The sequence below is a fragment of the Myotis lucifugus genome, unplaced genomic scaffold (assembly GCF_000147115.1).
Source record: "Myotis lucifugus unplaced genomic scaffold, Myoluc2.0 scaffold_88, whole genome shotgun sequence".
NCBI lineage: Eukaryota > Metazoa > Chordata > Mammalia > Chiroptera > Vespertilionidae > Myotis > Myotis lucifugus.
The window spans coordinates 3,608,123-3,623,101 of NW_005871136.1; the positions used below are offsets into that span (position 1 = coordinate 3,608,123).

A 14,979-nucleotide genomic window follows, 5' to 3' on the forward strand; every position below is an offset into this window, starting at 1 on the left:
CCCACGGATGTACCGAGCCCCTCCCGGTCTCCAGGTGGCACAGGGGGCCCTGAGCCTGGGGGAGTGACGGGCGCCACGCCCCAGGGATCGCGGTGCTGCCCAGGGGCTGCCGAGAGGAGGGGCAGGTGGCCCCACAGCCTCTCCAGGGAGCACCCCGAGAGAGAGAGCATATTAGAGAAATAGGTTAAGATTCCCAGCAAAATTGGAGTCCCTGGTGAGGTTGATGATTATACATTTTTGGTGATATTAGTTTTTTCATTTATACACAAATTTCTTATTCTCTAGGCAGGGAGGTAAGACCCAAACTGAAAACAAGGTCTCAACATGTCATCATTCAGTCTAGCATGCATTGTGATAAGTATAGAGGGTTTATTTCTATGTTTACTGGTGGAGCTGAAGAGCCATCTTAGTTCCCCATTCCCTTAATACCTCCAGTTTGTTTCCTGAGGTGCTGGGCTAGAAAGTGAAGGTGCAGAAGGTTTGCTGATGATAGAGAGGATCTTCAAGGCCCAGGAGAAGGGCTTGGGAGAGAGGAAGGTGGGTCAGGTTGATGGGCATGAGGTACAGAGAAGCCTGGTGGTGGGAATCAAGGAAAACATGGCCATTCGGGACAGCACTGGAACTGGAACACAGGAATTGGGGCCAAACAGCACTGGTCCAGGAGGAGGACAATTACAGTGGCCCAGAAACAAGGACCAGTGCAACCAGGTATAATTCATTTATTCTTTTAAACCTTGCTGAGCCTCAGCGTGCTCGTTTGCAAAGTGGGAAAACAGTAGCACCCACCTCACAGTCAATGAAGACTGCCCTGGATTGTGCATGTGAAACTTACAGCACAGCCCTGGAGGGTGGCTGTGAAGGCCACCACCCCTCCGGCAGTCCCACAGAGAGTCCTGTGTTTCTCTGACTCTGATTTGGTCCCTGCCATGCACTCTCCCTCCTTCCTCCATCATAGCCTGTCCACAAAGCTTTGCGGGCTGTTTCTGGGCACCAGTGGGTACTGTGGTACCTTGCCTTCCTGACCTATCCTATGCTCTCTGACGATGTGTGTCTTTGCTGGCACTTCTTGTGCGGTTCCTTTTCTGAGTGCCAATAATTGAGCAGCTTCCAGTGCTCAGGCCGCTTGACTCTGTGGCTCTCATCCTAACGTCCCAGGAAACAAACAGCCCTGTAGCAGCAAACATCGCCAAATGAGTCCATGATGAAACAGTAACATCCTGTGTGGGTGCCGAAGGCGGTGAATGAGGTCATCTCTAAGACAGATGTGAAATGAATTACTCAGATGATCAGCTCTTCTGGGAAGATAAGCCCTGGCAAGGATAGAGCTGTATATTTCTTAGAATTCTTTACAACAATAACAACCATTTTTTGAGCATTTGGTATCTGCAGCTGTGCTAAGAGCATTGGCTGCACTCATTCATTTAATACTCCCAGAAATCCTAAAAGTATTGGAATCATCCCATCTTAAAGATGAGGAGACCAAGACTTGGGGGCAGGGATCAGGCTGCCTCAGTGTAACCACTCTGTCCTTTGGAATTGTCTTGACCCCCACAACTGCCTTTTCCACCTGAGATCTCAGTCAATCCTCACATCCACATTCCTAATGTATCCCTCATTTTTGTTCATTTCCAGGTATAGGTCATCTTTGTTCCCAGGCAACATGGAGACACTGACAATCCTGAACAATTCCCCAATGGTCACGGAGGTGTTCTTCTGTTTCCAGAATGATGTCAAAGCAAATACCTACTTCCTGGAACCCTTGAACATGATTCTCAAACCCAATGAGAAGCAGGTACAGCCCCATGGAGACCAGTCCACCAGGGTAAGACTTTCTTGGGAAATTTGAGGCCTTGGTATCCTCGGTGTAAATGCCCTTTGTTTCGCCTCTTCCACTAGATACTGACCGTGTGGGCCTACCCCACTGCAGTTGGTATCTTTGAAGACAGCATAGTCTGCTGCATCAAGGAGAACCCGGAACCAGCCATCTTCAAATTAAGCTGCGAGGGGGTCCGCCCAGAACTGGATGTGGAACCCAGGCAATTGCATTTTGACCGGCTTCTGCTGCACAGGTCAGCGTTCTCGATGCCACCAGGACTGGGATGGAATTGAAGGAGTATTTAGTTCTAGGGTGGCCAACTCATCTGGATTTGCTCAGGGCTTTCCTGGCTTTAGCACTTAGAGTCCCACATGATGGGAAACTTCTGGTCCTGTGCAAATCAGGATGGTTAGTAGCCCTATTTGCTGGACTTCAGCCGCATCAAGACACCCCCCACTCCCACAAGATCAACTGCCAAAGTGTGAGCACATTTGCATTTTTCTCAGAAGAAAGACTAGCTTTTTCCCCATTCTCAAAGCAGCCCATTACCCTAAAAGTTTAAGAATATTTAGCCTAGAGATTATAGCACAAACAGAGAACATTAGCTCAAAACCAGAACTTACATATTTGTTCACTGGAATCTATGATTCTAAATAGAGAATGTTTCTTTCTGGAGCTGCTGGGACAGAATGGATGAGATGATATTATGATATGGATGTTGCATTCTTTGATGGATACTGTCAGGCCCCATTCCTTGATAAATACTGATTAGTGAACTGAGCTATAATTGAAATAACCAGAAGTACTTCCTCTGACCTGCCACAATAAATCAAAACCACTTGAAACTGACAAAATATCTTCTGGTCTCTGCAGAAAAGAATCCAAAGTAGTTCTTTTCCACAACGTCACGGCCCTGCCCGTGGCCTGGCGGATCACCAGCCTGGAGCACCTGGGCGAGGACTTCTCCGTGTCCATGCTGCAGGGCACCATCCCCCCCAAGGCTGACTACAGCCTGCAAGTGCACTTCCAACCCTCCAAACCCGTCAACATCAAGAAGGCGTTTCGGTTGGAGGTGAGGCTTCACCCATCTTCAGACTTGGTCGTCAAAATGTGTACACACTGGGATCTCTGACTCACACCCTACCACCACATACACACACACTGCCAACACAAATACACACAACCTTCCACACACACCGCCCACAACACCTTGCCAACACATACACACACACTGCCAACACAAAAACACACAACCTTCCACATCACACCGCCCACAACACCCTACCAACACATACACACACACTGCCAACACAAATACACACAACCTTCCACACACACCGCCCACAACACCCTACCACCACATACACACACACTGCCAACACAAATACACACAACCTTCCACACACACCGTCCACAACACACTGCCAACACATACACACACACTGCCAACACACACTAAGCTGGGTCTCCCTGTTACACACTCTTATCTAATCCCATTTGACAGCCCCAACCCACAGTTTCTGCTCTGCACACCCTGTAAGCTCCCTGAAGGCAGCCTCCTTCATGGTGGGTTTCCCAGTGCTAAGAACAGAGCACTCAATCCGTGCCGAGTAAAAGAGTGCTTGACGAAAGAAAAGATGGAAACTCCGAGTTAAAACTCGAATTTGGTGATATTCACAAACTTCCCTCTTGGCACCCAAAGCACCAGTGATGGGGAGTGGTGACAACTTGTCAACTTGCGGCTTCGGCAGAGAAGCGGGCGATCTCTAGGCAGACGCAGGAGAGCGGTACCCACAGCCCAGTGCCCTTCACCTTGACAGACGGACCATTCCCACCCCCTCACTAGTCTCAGGAGTCAATGGTTGGGTCCAGCTGACACCAGTTCGGATGTTTCTTGGGACAGTAAGGGAGGAATTACCCCCAGGGGTGACAGCAGAGGGGGACAGGGAGCAACTGGAGGCTGGGGCCTTGCTTTTGTTTTCTTGTTTTTGTCTTTTACATTTCTGACGTTAATAGTAGTAATGTTCATGCAAATAAGGCATTTGAAACTTGCAGAAGAAAAACATTAAACACTTTTTATGAAAAATCTAGGACTTTTTCTACGTATTAAGCCAGAAACAAAGAACAGAACAATTCAGATTTACCAAATAGGTAGAGCAAGGATGATGAACAATATACAAGTGTTCCATTTCCATTATCGGAAGAGTGCTCTTCAGGTTTATTTTATTTCAGAGTTCTAAAGAACACTTTTCTGCAATGTATACTCACAGCCCAGACTTCAACAATATTGCAACAATCATGCAAATAATTTAAACACAGTAATTGGACAAGATAGAAAATGCGGTCTCATTTTCCCATTCTTATATTGATGGTCTACACCAGCATTCCCCCAAAGGGTGCTATGAAGAACACTTATCCTACCAAATGTTCAGTGAAGGCCAAATTCAAATATATTTCAAAAATAATCCTAACCCTAGCTGGTTTTGCTCAGTGGATAGAGCGTCAGCCCACTGACTTGAAGGGGCTCAGGTTCGATTCCAGTCAAGGGCACGTACCTCAGTTGCAGGTTCAGTCCCTGGCCCTGGTCAGGGCTTGTGCAGGAAGCAGCTAATTGATGTGTCTCTCTCACATTGCTGTTTCTCTCTGTGTGTCTCTCCCCTTCCCTTCTACTCTCTCTAAAAATCAATGGGAAAATACCCTCAGGTGAGGATTAACAAAAAAATAAAAACAAAATTCTATTCTATAGGACATACCCATAGGATAGAATTTTTTAAAAATAAATATTCCTGCCCTAACTGGTTTGACTCAGTGGATAGAGCATTGGCCTGTGGACTGAAGGGTCTCAGGTTCAATTCCAGTCAAGGGCATATACCTTGGTTGAGGGCACATCCCCAGTGGGAGGTGTGCAGGAGGCAGCTGATTGATGTTTCTCTCTCATCAATGTTTCTAACTCTCTATCCCTCTCCCTTCCTCTCTGTAAAAAAAAATCAATAAAATAAATTTTTAAAAATAAATAAATAAATAAATAAATAAAATATTCCTATCACATTTCTTTCATGATTCCCACTGCGTGTTACGTTGTTCAGGCTCTAAGCACCTCCTGGGTCTTGCTTTTACTGAAGACTCTCTCTCTCATCCCAACAGATTTTGGACCCAGACAATCTTGTTGGAGTTGTTCAGATTGAAAACATCATGATCATCGCAGAGTCCTACGACATGGCCTTGGACATCACCTTTCCCAAAGGTGTTTAGCAGTCACATCTTCTGGTGCAGTGTAGTGCAGGGTGACAAGAACTATACTGGGTGGAGGGTGACGTATCCTGAGATGGGAATCTTTTGGTGCAGTATAGGCGGTTATTGGAGGAGGGGTAGAATTTCAGTAAATAGTAACGCGCGCCCCAGAGTGATGTTAGCAACATTACAAGAATCTCAGTTTATCCAGCTGGAAACAACGGCAGGGGAGCGGGGGGTCATGTAGATACAACATTTGCGGAGCTCTTTTCTGAGCAGTCATCTGAGAGTGAGTACCATCTTCCTGCCAGTATTAGTTTTCTATCACTGTTGTAACAAATTCCCACAAACTTGGTGGCTTCAGACAATAGAAATGTCTTATCTTTCAGCCCTGTGGATCACAAAATCCAAAATGAATGTCACTGGACTAAAATTAAGGTGTTGGCAGGGCTGCATTCCTTTCTGGAAACTCTGGGCAAGACTCCATCTCCTGGCCTTTTCCAGCTTCGAGAAGCCACCCCCATTTCTTGTCTCATGGTCCCCTTCCTCCATCTTCAAAGGCAGGAATGTTGGGTCAAGCCTTTCTCACGTTGCCGGGTCTCTGGTTCTCCCATGTTTGTCTCCCTCTTTCACTTTTAAGGATTCTTATGATTATATTGGGTCCTTCAGGGAATCCAGGATCATCTCCTCGTGTTAAAGGCCGACGATCAGCAACCTGAATCCCATCTGATACCTTTATTCCCCGTTGCTATGTAAACTAGCACGTTCCCAGGTTCTCTTGGGGCAGGAGTGGCATGATTCTGCCCACCGCATGGCCCCATCACCCAGCTTAGATAGAGCCTTTGACCATGCCCTTTCCCACCTCCCTCCTTTCTCTGATAGATCGCAACAAGATTCATAGAATGTTAGAACTACATGTTTGCCTAGATGTCATCAGTCTCATGTACAAAGATAGTTACCACAGCATTATTTATAACAATGGAAGAGTGGAAACAACCTGAATTTCTATCAGTAATGGAATACTGTTATTGTAGGAATAATACTGTAAATTATGGAACAGCCATATCACGATATGTCGTACACCCATTAAGATCACATTGAGGATGCGCTGGCCAGTTTGGCTCAGTGGATAGAGTGTCAGCCCACAGACTGAAGGGTCACGGGTTCCATTTATGTTCAAGGGCATGTACCTTGGTTGCAGGCTCTGTTCCCCGGCCCCAGTTGGTCAGGGCACGTGTGGGAGGCAACCATTCAATGAATCTCTCTCACACCAATGTTTCTCTCTCTCTGTCTTCTTCCCACTCTCTCTAAAAATCAATGGAAAAATATCCTGGGGTGAGGATTAACAATAACAACAAAAGATCACATTGATGAGGAGTTGTTAATTATGTGTGGAAATTGTTATGATGTAATGCTAAGTAAAGCAACACAAATTTATATATAACTAGAGGCGCAATGCACAAAATTCATGCACAGGTAGGGTCCCTAGCGGCTGCCCGCTGCTGGCTGCCGGCTGGGGCCTCCTTCCCCCCAACTGCCTGCTGCCACCACTGCCGCCACCACAGGCAGCCAGGGCAGGGTCGGCCATGGGGAGGGGCCGAAGGCTGTTGGCTGGCCAGCCCCACCCCCCGGTGGAACTCCCAGTGGAACTCCTAGTTGAGGGGACAATTTGCATATTAGGCTTTTATTATATAGGATATCCCAACTCTGTACACCATACGCTTAGTGCAAAAAAATTGTTTGAATACTGGGAGTTTTAGCCACTGGGAGACATAAAAGGACAGTGATCCTAGGATAGAAGCCAGAGGGAGCTGCCCCATTGAATCGGGTGCAAGAGCAGTGTCTGTTGTTTGCGAAGATGCAATTTCAAAAGCTTTTCTAGCCATGATGTTTTCAGAAAGCAAATTCTCTGCAATTATCACCATGGCTTTTCCACATGACATGCAATAGGAAGTCCCCCTGCTTCTTGTTCCTACGCCCACTTATCCTCCCCATCCCGGCCCTGGCCTCTGCAGGAGCTGAAGGAGGCCTCGATTTTGGGACCGTGAGAGTCATGGAGGAAGTGAAGCAGCCCCTGCAACTGAAGAACCGTGGGAAATATGAGATCATGTTCAGGTAACCTGAAAACCATCCGGCATGTGGTCATCTGTGTCCACTCCTGGAGAGAAAAATGTGTCTGAGGGATTTTTTAAAAATGTTTGGGGCAAGCATAAGGACCATCTCTGCTTTTAGCCTCTCCTGGTTTCAATGAAGGGAGTTCCAACTGCTAAGAGAGCAGAGATGCTCACACTGCTCTCAACTCTGTGGCTTTGTGGAGACCCTTAAGGGCCCTCTGAAGGCACCTAGTGCCACGGGGCCTGAGGGGGAGATGCTGTGAATAGGAGATACTGGGAGGAGGAGGTCCTGGGGTAGAGGGAGAGACAGAGATGGGGAACCTGGCCTCAAGCTGCCCTGCCCTGTCTTCAGCTCCTCTGTTTCATAAATTGGCATTCTATATAAGATTTCAGGTGGGTAGATGTTCCAATTTTCTTTTTTAATTTTAAGAAGCACTGTTTGTATACATTCCTAATGGCAGCCTACTGGACTAGAGGTTCAGCTTATGCTCATCTCTTGAGATTAAAAATATGGTGATAGCCCAGCCAGCGTGGCTCAGTGGTTGAGTGTCAACCTATGAACCAGGAGGTCCCAGTTCTATTCCTGGTCAGGGCACATGCCCAGGTTGCTGGCTCGATCCCCAGTAGAGGGCATGCAGGAGGCAGCCGATCAATGATTCTTTCTCATCATTGATGTTTCTCTCTCTCTCCCTCTCCTTTCCTCTCTGAAATCCATATATATATATATATATATATATATATATTAAATATGGTGATAGCCAGAGGGAAAGGGGATGTGGGGATGTGGGGATGTGGAGAGGGGAAAGTGGGAAAAGGTGAGATAAATGGGAATAGAAAGAGATTTGACTTTGGGGTGGTGAGCGCACAATGCAATATGCAAATGATGTTTTATTGAACTATACACTTGAAGCGTGTATGGTCTTATTAACCAATGTCACTTCAATAAATTCAATTTTTTAAAAATGAAAGACTAAATAAGGGAGTTTCCTGAGAGAGGAAAGGGTGGTGCTTGGTGGGGGGAGGGAAGAGGTCACTCAGGTAGGGTCACACAAACCTCAGTGGCAGTGCCAGCACCCACGGCCAATCTATTTCTATGAAAAGTCATCCTTCCCCCAGAAGAATTCACAGCTGATAAAGGGACTTCCCCTTCACAGATTTGGAAGAAATTCAATGTATTCGTGATAGTTTTTTTTCGCTCAGAAAATGCTGAAAATTCGAGAGGTGCCACTTTAATACCACCATTAGTTAGAACCATGTATTGGAATAAATAAATACAAATGAAAGCTTAACAGACGTAAAAGAAAGCCACTGGCACTCAGGCATTAATGCTGAATGCAACTGTGCCTGTTGGCGAGTTTTGTTTCAGGTTAAGGCAGGGTGTTAGCTCCGCTCTTTCAGGTCACATGGAAGAGTCACCCTCTGGTTCCAACAGGTGATGAGGGGATTGTGCGGGGAGGTGAGGGAGCGCAGGCACCTGCAGGCAGCAATGGCGTGACCAGGTCCCCTGGGGCATGAGGATGACATGCAACTCCAGGTGTCCCATCTCAGCTGAAGTTCCTGCTCCTTCTCCAGTCCCCTGCCATTTTCACGAGTCAGCTCATCTCTGTGGTATCTCACCTCACCTCCACGGGGCCACAGCCCCCCTTTCTGAAGGCCTCTCTTACAGGGCTCCTGCCCCCGCCCCCCCGCTTTCTCTTCTTTCCTGGATCCCCTGTCTTCTGTGTCACTGTTCCTTCTGTGTGTGTTGCACCCAGTCTCAGAAAGGGGAGGGAGGGAGGGAGGGAGGGAGGGAGGGAGGGAGGGAGGGAGGGAGATGAATTAATATAGTTGATCCTTATCCAGCATCAAGTGTCCCTGTTGGACAGAGATTTCCTGCTAGGGCACCACTTCACCACAGGCTGGAGATGGCTGTCTTTGCCTCAAGCATCACTCACTGGCTAAGGATGGGTAGTCACAGAGTGCAATGCATAGTGGACACTGCTAGGCCAAGTAGTTAACCAGGGCCAGAGGCATGGCAGGCACTTAACAGTCTAGAGCAGCGGTTCTCAACCTGTGGGTCGCCAACCTGTGAGTCGAGACCCCTTTGGGGGCCGAACGACCCTTTCACAGGGGTCGCCTAAGACCATCAGAAAACACATATATAATTGCATATTGTTTTTGTGATTAATCACTATGCTTTAATTACGTTTAATTTGTAACAATGAAAATACATCCTGCATATCGGATATTTACATTACGATTCATAACAGTAGCAAAATGACAGTTATGAAGTAGCAACAAAAATAATTTTATGGTTGGGGGTCACCACAACATGAGGAACTGTATTAAAGGGTCGCGGCATTAGGAAGGTTGAGAACCACTGGTTTAGAGTCTGCTCTCTAGTATCTTGGGTTCCCTGGATAATGACTCATACTAACCTTTATTCTTATCTTCCAGCTTTTCTGTGGACTCCGTAGGCATTACATCCACCAACATAAATTCTATGATCTCAGTCCAACCTAGGAAGGGCTCCATGTCCACAACAGATAAGCCCACAAATGTCCAGGTGTTGTTCCGCGCAAAAAAGGAAGTGAAGATAGAGCAACAGCCAATCCTGCGCTGTCAGGTGAGAGAGCTCAGTGGCAGGCTTGTGGGACACATGTAAAAAAGAAGAGCACACGGTCTACCCATGCTCCAAGCGGGGGAAAGGGAGGGCTGGCCTGGGTGGCAACCAGAGAGGACGCACCAGCGTTTGGTCCCCAACTAGTAGGTCCAGGTAGGTCAGGTGGGAGGTAGGCAAAGTCATCAGAATTGAGAGCTCCAGAAAGGCAATGTGGACCCTGCTCTTTGGGGAGCACCTGAGACAAGGAAGCCGAGGTTAGTCATCAAGTGCAGAGGAGGAGTGGGGAAGTGAAAACGGGAGGCAAAGTTGGTCTGTGTCAGCCATTTTCAACAGGCGTGCCCCAAGGATGTTTAAAACATGCAACACCTGACTGTTTAGTCAGGGGCACTGACCTCTTTTCCCTTAGACTGTCAACTTAAAAAATGACAACAGCCAACACAACAATAGCCATCTAGTGTGAACGAATCAAAATTATACCTTTTTTTTTGTCAGATTGGCAAAAAATATATTTTTTGGTGTGCCGCAGAATTTTAGTAATTAGTGTCTATGAGAAGGTTGAAAATCTCTAATGGGTCATTCTGACATAAATAGAATTGGGATTGAAACCTGTCAAGTATTCATTTGTCATATTTAATTGCAATAATATAAAGAGAATGAAAGGAACATGCCTTCATGCCAACGAGGAAAATAGGCAATGAATTAGACAGCCAGTGGAATTCTGGAGCTATGCCGGTAGCTGATGTCTTCCCAATCCTCCTTTCCTTTCTAGATCATTGAGCCCAATATGGCAGACGGAACTGAAATCATTGCCAGCATCCCAATTAGGCTTTCTGTGAATGCAGTGTTCTCCAAATACAACATCAGCCCCTCCTCCATCATCAACTTTGGGGCTCTGATCTGTGGCACTCGTAAAAGCACCACCTTCACCATAGAAAATCAAGGTGTTACTGACTTCAAGTATAACCTCTACAGGATGACAGGGGAGAGCTCCATTCCCCAAAAGAAAGCGTAAGACAGCTATTTGCTTGACTCATGCCATTCCCTAGTTAATTAGTGCTTGATATTTTACAACGAGCTTTCATATATTTTATCTAAATTCACCTTATTCCCTGTTGTGAGTGAGGTCATTAAGAAACGACTCATGCGCCCTGGCCGGGTGGCTCAGTTGGGTGGAGCGTCATCCCATACACCAACAGGTGGCTGGTTCAATTCTTGATCAGGGTACATACCCAGGTTGTGGGTTGGATCTCCAGTCAGGGCGTGTGCAAGAGGCAACTGATCACTGTTCCTCTCTCTCTCTCTCTTCCTTCCTCTCTCTAAAAATAAAAAATGACTCGTCCAAGATTAGCCAAGAAATCACACCAGTAGATCTCAATTGTGACCCCACATCTCTGACTCCAGATTTCACATACTTTCTAATTAATTAATTAAAATTGTTTTATTCATTAACTTATAGTTGACTTTCTAATAAATTGTTTAAATCAGATATACATACAGCTTTACATTGTTTGTAGTTGTTTTACACTTTTGTGGATAGCCTCTTTCATTTTGGCAATGTATTAAGAGATTTTTTGTTAAACTGTCGAAAGTCTCTATCTTCCTCATTTAATTTCAACCTAATATTTTACTTATTTTATAATAATTTAATAATGTTTATAGATATTATAATACAACTGTGTGTTGCTTTAAATTGTCTTTTATTTATTTTTCACTTTAGCATGCACAAATTCATGCAAAATACTCAAAAGAGGATAGAACTTCAGTTGTTCTATCTTCAGTTGGTCATTAAGCAAGTGAATGCTCAAATACATAAATCTCTCAAAAGGTTAAAGTTGCACCTCAAATACATTTGGATATTTTAGGGGAACTAGCCTCCAGGAAAATTAATTGTTGGGTAAACTAGCTTCAAGTGAAGTGAACAGTTACCCAAGCTTGTGTTTGTGCTATTCTTTACCTCTTAAAAATACCATGACAGCCCTGATCTGTTTGGTTCAGTGGATAGAGTGTCGGCCTGCGGACTGAAGGGTCCCAGGTTCGATTCCGGTCAAGGGCATGTATCTCAGTTGTGGGCACATCCCCAGTAGGAGGCGTGTAAGAGGCAGCTGATCAATGTTTCTAACTCTCTATCCCTCTCCCTTCCTCTCTGTAAAAAAACCAATAAAATATATTTTTTAAGAAATACCGTGACTGCCCTGGCCAATTTTACTCAGTGGTTAGAGCCTCGGCCTGCGGACCGAGGGGTCAAAGGGTCTATTCCTAGTCAAGGGCACATACCTGAATTGCAGGTTCCCCAAACCTCAGTAGGGGCGTGTGCAGGAGGCAACCAATCAATGTGTCTCTCTCATGCCAATGTTTCTCTCTTTCTCTCTCCCCCTCCTCCCTCCCCCTCCCTTCCACTCTCGCTAGAGATCAATTGGGAGGGGAAAATATCCTCCCAATTAATTGAGGATTAAAACAAAAACAAAAAAAGAGCATCATGACTACAAATGTGAAGAAAGGGCCAGAATTTAATCTATTGACCATTTCATTTTTTTAAATGAGATCAGGTAAAAGATTTGATGTCTACAAGTAATTTCTACACACTGCTTTCCAAAGAACTCAAGTAAACATTTAAAAACTATTATTCTCTTGCAGAATAATTTTCAATGTCCTGATGAGTCATATGTAATAAGTACAATTACTGCATAATTTTCTCACCGTTGTTAAATGACTTTGGCTAATGGTGAATGCTGACTATACTACCCCAATGTCCTCTTTAGGCAAAAAAAAAAAAGGGGGCCTTCCCCCATTCCTAGGAGAAGGGACCTTGCAAGCAGACAGACAGGTGGCATTTAACGTCACCACCCCCATCTAAGGGTGTATGTACTCTTGCTTCTTTAATTAGTGTCAGCCACACGAGGACTTTAAGATCCCGGGAAAGCGAGAACTTCTACAAGGCTACCCCTTCCAGAGCAGCCAAGTTCTCAGAAACTGTTCAGAAAGAAATAAACATCACTAGCCAGGTAAGGACCCTTTCTCTTGTCCAAAGAAACCCTGTAAGACCACCTTCCAACTAGTCCTTGCACAAACACTCCCCTTCCCAGGATAGCAGGAATGTTCAATAGTTATACTGAAATACCACTTTCATTTTAAGACCAGGTGTTATGGCCTTTAATTTGGATATCCTCTTTAGTTTTAAAACCCTCATGGGCTCCTCACTGCCTTCCGATTACATTTCAACTCTTTATATATATTATATTTAGCAATCTTTTGCTCATAAGAAACAGGAGCCCATTAAGACTGGCTTAAATAAAAGGAGATTCAAAGACACCTGCTTCTGGTAAGATGGAGTGAGATATACTTTTCCCTACCCTTCCCAAACCAAGTACAACTAAACCCCTGGACATTACGTATGAAACAGGCGGAGAGAAAACAGATCAGATCAGTGAGGGTCCTTGGGACCCAATGAATATCACGGTGGTGAGTTCCCTGGGTTTTCTTTTTGCCTCATATATCTCATCGGGATGCTGAAGGAGCTGGCAACACAAAAACATCACCAGGCACAGATCCAAAAAAGGCCCCAACAAAAGCCTGTTCCCACTGGCCAAACAACCAGGACAAGAGCAGCCTAGTAAACCAGAAATCTTCAAATAAGACCTGTCCTATGACAGTTGAACATGACAAAACCTAGGATCCTACCGCACCATTGCTAGCAAAGGACCGTGGGAAGACTCTCACCCTATCCAGGTTATGAGGAGGTGCCTCAACCCCCGGCCAGAATGGTGTCCCAGGAACACCCAGGGGGTAGCCAGGAGTTTCAAGACCCTCCCCCCGCCCCCATTGTTAGTGGAGACACCACATGGGAGCCTTGAGTTTCACCTGACCCAATGGTAACAGACGTTTCTCCCCCACGCCCAGTGGACCTCCCCACCCAGGCAACAACAGTAAGGAAGCTCTCCTCCCCTGCCTTGCCAGGGAGGTAGCTGTTGAGGACTAGTGGGGAGCTGGAGCCCCCACCCTTGCCTGGCAGAAATGAGCGGTCTGAGTGGGGGATTGGACCCCCACCCCCACCTGGAAGTGATGAGGCAGTGCTTCTCTCCCCGCTGCCGAGAGGTCTCGGAGAAAGCCAGGTCAAAGAGGTTTAAGTAAGATCCAGAGTCTCGTAATATAACACCCAAAATGTCCAGGTTTCTCCTGAAACTCGCTTGTCATACCAAGAGCCAGGAAGATCTCAAACTCAATGAAAATAGTCAAGCAACATATGGCAACACCGAGAGGACAGAGCTGTTAGGATTATCTGACACAGACGCTGAAGCAGCCAACATAGAAGTGCTTCTGTGAGCAAGTACTCACACCTGGAGCAATTGAAAACACTGTAAGTCTCGGCAAAGAAAGAGCAGCCATAAAGAAGAACCAAATGGGAATTCTGGAATTGAAGAAAAAAAAATAAGCAAAATGTAGAATTTCATGAAGGGGTTCAACAACAGAATGGATTCCCACCTGGGTAAGTGTTGTAGGATGTGGAACGTGTCTGTCCCCTGAAAGCCCCACTCAATCATGATAGGTCCAAGCAAAAGGAGTTATCTCTGTGCTTCATCTGAGAACTTGCCGAGCCGGAAGCACTGAGAGATCCCCTCCCTGAAGAACCCCCAGGGTCTCCCCCCAGGAGAAGAGCTGAGCCCCAGAGGAAGCCTCTGGGGGACCCCCCAACAGTCCCTCTTGACACCATCTCACAGCTCTGGTAGAAGGGCTCAGTCTCTGTCACCCGCTGGGCTCCACCCCTCCCACAATCCCACTGTTTCCTGCAGGCTCGCTACAGCCACGGCATGTTCTCCGTGTACCCTGGGTTTGGCTCCATCTCTGCCGGAGGCGTACAGACCATCACCGTTGACTGCGTGGCTGACCCTGTGGGGAAGTGTGAGGAGTTTATGGCGATCGAGATCTCTGACCGAGACCCCAGAGACCACCCTGGTGGCATTCCTTACAGCCTGTTGGCGGAAGCCTGTCTACCAGGTACTGAGCTCTCGGATGGGACCGCATCCCTTACAAGACCTTCCTCTGTAACCGCCCCTCCCCCGTGCACATGTGGGGCAAACATGGCTGGGCGGCTACCTTTGGGGCCTTAGAACTTCCTCTAGTCACGTCTTCAGCCACATTTCTCCCTAAAGACCTACAAAGGCATGCACACCTACAAGGGGGTGTGCAGCTTTAAACTCCTAGTCTTCCTGAGTTTGGTC

The 14,979-nt window shown here is 46.4% G+C and overlaps 1 protein-coding gene across 1 annotated transcript in view; it reads left to right on the forward strand.

Moving 5' to 3' along the window:
* Positions 1-14,979, forward strand: part of HYDIN (HYDIN, axonemal central pair apparatus protein) — a 330,325-nt gene that overhangs the window by 268,550 nt on the left and 46,796 nt on the right. Inside the window, exons 52-60 of the mRNA XM_023756097.1 lie at positions 1,633-1,792; positions 1,897-2,069; positions 2,690-2,888; positions 4,961-5,060; positions 7,063-7,162; positions 9,598-9,766; positions 10,533-10,771; positions 12,648-12,765; positions 14,551-14,755. Coding sequence (XP_023611865.1) covers positions 1,633-1,792; positions 1,897-2,069; positions 2,690-2,888; positions 4,961-5,060; positions 7,063-7,162; positions 9,598-9,766; positions 10,533-10,771; positions 12,648-12,765; positions 14,551-14,755 — 1,463 coding nt within the window. The remainder of the gene's footprint in view (positions 1-1,632; positions 1,793-1,896; positions 2,070-2,689; positions 2,889-4,960; positions 5,061-7,062; positions 7,163-9,597; positions 9,767-10,532; positions 10,772-12,647; positions 12,766-14,550; positions 14,756-14,979) is intronic.